Below are 4,181 nucleotides of genomic sequence, written 5' to 3'. Positions count from 1 at the left end.
GGAACTGAACTCCAACGTGATATCCAAGTTAAATAAGGGATGAAAAGAAAAGCATTGGCTGTTTTGGGGGGGGGGGGGGGGGGTCGACTGCACGGCCCGTGTGCTGCTAAGTCTCCTCATCCAGAGACAGAGCGTTTGTGGGGACATAGTAGGTGAATTGGTAGCCTTTGCTGCAGCTCTTGATCCGCACTTGTAGGGGCTGCCTTTGCCTGTGGTGTCGCGGTTGCGGCAGTACTTGAGCAGGCAGGGGTACCACTCCAGRCGCAGGCTGAAGCTGCAGGAGCAGGGCTGCCACAGGTCTCTCGTAGAGCGGCACGACAGCAGGACCGGGACCACGTCCACCGACTGGGGCAGGATCTCAAACRTGGAGCCCTCCACTCCTACAGGTGCAGCAAGCAACAATTAGTCAATGCACTAATTAAGGTAGCCTGGTCCCAGATTTGTTTGTGCGGTCTTGCCAACACCCACTGTGACAATAGGAATTGGCAAGACGGCACAAACAGATCTGGGACTAGGCTAGTAATAAAGGAGCTTTTTCATGCAAAAGAGTGCTGCTATCTCTATTCAATCACAGATGGTTCACCGTGCACTGCACTGACCATTAGGCTACATTTTTTACAGTACAGTAGTACATTATCTACGACTAGACACGGTTGACTTCATATAAACTAAAAGACAGGGCTCTTCAGTCAGCTCTCGTTAAAAAAAAACTATCACAAAAAGTAATTGCCTAATGTTGAGCCATGTATACACTGATATAGAGCAAGAGAGCAATAGGGGCAAAACAGACTGGGAGAGAGGGAGAGGGAGAGAGTTTGACTTTACAGTCTATTGCGTAATCTTTTTTTACATGGTCAAATACTAATAGTGTTGTTGAAGTAGAACTGGGCTAGTTTGGTAGTGTACATATAGAGCTAAAATGTATTGGATGAATTTAAGTTGGAGCGAGTGTGTGATTAAGGTCTAGACCAAGGATGGGCACTGAATTCCATAGTGTGTGCAGGCTTTTATTCCAGCTCAGCACTCCAGTCAATCATACTTCACCGAGGGAGGGGCCGACCTCTCCAAATGAAAAAGAGAAGCTGGGAGGACAAAAATGAAAAGGTCATCTGCATCTTTTATTCCACGTCCACACAAAGGTGGACTAATGTGTACCTTGTCTTGAGAAAGGCCACTAGGCCAAAACATTGACTGTGAAAAGATACAGATCCCCAGTGGTGGAAAAAAGTACACAATTGTCATACTTGAATAAAACTAAAGATACCTTAATAGAAAATGACTCAAGTCACCCGTTAAATACTACTTGAGTAAAAGCCTAAAAAGTGTCTGGTTTTAAATATAGTTAAGTATCAAATGTCAATGTAATTGCTAAAATATACTTAAAAGTATCAAAAGTAGAAGTATAAATAATTTCAAATTCCTTATATTAAGCAAACCAGACAGCACCATTTTTAGTTTTTATTTATTTACGGATAGCCACTCCAACACTCAGACATAAYTTACAAACAAAGCATTTGTGTTTAGTGAGTCCACCTGATCAGAGGCAGTAGAGATGACCAGGGGTGTTCTCTTGATAAGTGTTGAATTGGACACTTTCTGACCTGCTAAGCATTCAAAATGTAATGAGTACTTTTGGGTCTAGGGAGAAAGTACATTATTTTCTTCAGGAATGTAGTGAAGTAAAAGTAGTCCAAAATATAAAGTCAAATACATACCCCAAAAAACTACTTAAGTAGTACTTTAAAATATTTTTACACCACTGCAGATAACTTTATTATTTTCGCCTAACAAGACTCCTAATAATTTTTTTTAAACTTCACATCAGGATAGGCAACCGAATTAATATATGTGTGTTATATTAAACAGAGGGAGTAAAATGTTGGCAAACAATAAACATTTCAGAACAACTACGGCTGAAATAAWAAATACTAGTTGAATAAGACATGGGAGAGATGACGAATTTTGGCAAAGAGATTGATTTGTAGACTAATATAAAATCAGTAGCGGATTTAGGTACGGGCGACATGGGCAGCCGCCATCTTGCAGGGGGCGCCCAGGTGCTAAGGGGGGGGGGGGGGGTTGCCATACAAGCTAGAACCGCCACATACACTTGAAACAATAGCCAAACCGAAACTGCAGACAAAAATGCTTTCTCTGCTACTAAGATCAGTGAAATGTAGGCTAAACTGACAACGGAGTGAGGAGCAGAAGTCTCAACTAGCAGGCAAGTCGCAGCAATGAAGAACGCGAAGGGGGGGGGGGGGTATGGCGGGGGGAGATTTTTCCGGCACCTGATATCACCTTTCCTACGGGTACAGCCGTGCCGCTCAGGGAAGGTACACAGTAAACGCCACTGTTAACTCTAACAAGCTGCGTGTTACAATAAGCCTGCTACGCTGTACACCCGTCATGGCCCAAACACCACAAAGCAAGCTAAACAACTATGCCCAAACTGTGGKAAGACAGTAAGGAAGAATTCAAAAGCGGTRGCTTGTGACATTTGTTTGTTCACAAAGTGTGGAGCCATCAACCCCTTGTCATATGATGAAGCTGTAAAGTCTCAAAGTAACATTTGGCTTGTTTGCAATGTATGCTGTTTAAATGCGGTGCCAAACATTGGGATGCTGGACACAAGCAGGGATGATGAGTGTAATCTAAATGAGATGGTCGATGTACCAGCAGTGGGCACAGAAAATTACATGTTTGACTCTTTCAACCGGAGAGGACTTCATTTTATCCATGTGAACGCACAGAGCCTGCCACCGAAATTAGAGGTACTAAAATTCCTTGCTTCTGACACACAGGCTGCAGCAGTTACTGTGACATCGTCCTCAATTGACCCATCCAACCATGAGGTTGAACTACCGTGTTATAGCGTTCATAGAATTGACCCAAAACCGAAATGGTGGCAGCGTGTGTGTTTTTACTAGGAATGATGTGCATTTTAACCCTCGTTCAGATCTGAAAACGGATTGTCTTGAGTTTGCATGGGAAGATATACTTCTTCCTAAACGTCGTCCTGTACTTGTTGGTGTCTGCTATCGGCCTCCTAAGCAGAATCATTTCTATGATTTACTTGAATCGAATTGCTGTGATCAATGTATTTGCTGATAGAGAATGTATTCTGCTTGGCGATTTTAATACAAATGTGCAGTTATCACCTAAGTACACTAGTAAATGCCCTGTATAACTTTAAAATCAGTTATTTGGACTAGAACTGATTGGTGAGCCAAYCCCGGGTGTGTATTGACAGTAAATCAACTTTGGATGTGATTATTGTATCAGATCAAGAGAACGTCTGTCAGTCAGGAGTCTTAGATGGTTTTAGTGATCATATGGTATATGGCCCGGAAGATCTTCACATGCTGAAGGGAGGGAAGGAGGGAGACGATTGTGAGGCAGGGTAACTGCAACTGCATAGGATCTGGGTCGTGTTCATTATAACCAGGTGGTGAATCGCATCTCTGCATGTCTGGCAGACATATCAGTGTGGATGACGGATCACCACCTTAAGCTGAACTCGGCAAGACGGAGCTGCTCTTCCTCCGGGGAAGACTGCCCGTTCCATGATCTCGCCATCCGGTTGACAACTCCATTGTGTCCTCCTCCCAGAGTGCTAAGAACCTTGGCGTGATCTGGACAACACCCTGTCGTTCTCAACTAACTCAAGGCGGTGACCCGTTCTGGTAGGTTCATGCTCTACAACATTCGCAGAGTACGACCGCTGCCTCAGCCAGGAAGCGGCGCAGGTCCTAATCCAGGCCTTGTCATCTCCGTCTGGATTAACTGCAATCGCTGTTGGCTGGGCTCCTGCCTGTGCCATTAAAACCCTAAACTTATCCAGAACGCGCAGCCCGTCTGGTGTTCAACTTTCCCAGTTTCTCTCACGTACCCGTCCTCCGCTCTCTCCACTGGCTTCCAGTTGAAGCTCGCATCCGCTACAAGACCATGGTGCTTGCCTACGGAGCTGTGAGGGGAACGGCACTCGTACCTTCAGGCTCTGATCAGGCCCTACACCCAAACAAGGGCACTGCGTTCAACCACCTCTGCCTGCTCGCCTCCCTACCTCTGAGGAAGTACAGTTCCGCTCAAGCCCAGTCAAAACTGTTCGCTGCTCTGGCACCCCAATGGTGGAACAAACTCCCTCACGACGCCAGGGTCAGCGGAGTCAATCACTCAGT

General features: G+C 45.2%; 1 protein-coding gene across 1 annotated transcript in view; it reads right to left on the bottom strand.

Annotated features, from left to right (window-relative positions):
- LOC111949540 (out at first protein homolog) overlaps positions 1–4,181 on the bottom strand; it is a 29,173-nt gene continuing 24,992 nt past the window's right edge. Inside the window, 2 exon segments of the mRNA XM_023966807.2 lie at positions 1–183; positions 186–380. Coding sequence (XP_023822575.1) covers positions 107–183; positions 186–380 — 272 coding nt within the window. The 3' untranslated portion in view covers positions 1–106.

Source organism: Salvelinus sp. IW2-2015, linkage group LG22 (genome assembly GCF_002910315.2).
Source record: "Salvelinus sp. IW2-2015 linkage group LG22, ASM291031v2, whole genome shotgun sequence".
Lineage (NCBI taxonomy): Eukaryota > Metazoa > Chordata > Actinopteri > Salmoniformes > Salmonidae > Salvelinus > Salvelinus sp. IW2-2015.
The sequence above is the reverse complement of the archived record's forward strand: the minus strand, read 5'-3'. Positions and strand labels throughout refer to the sequence as shown.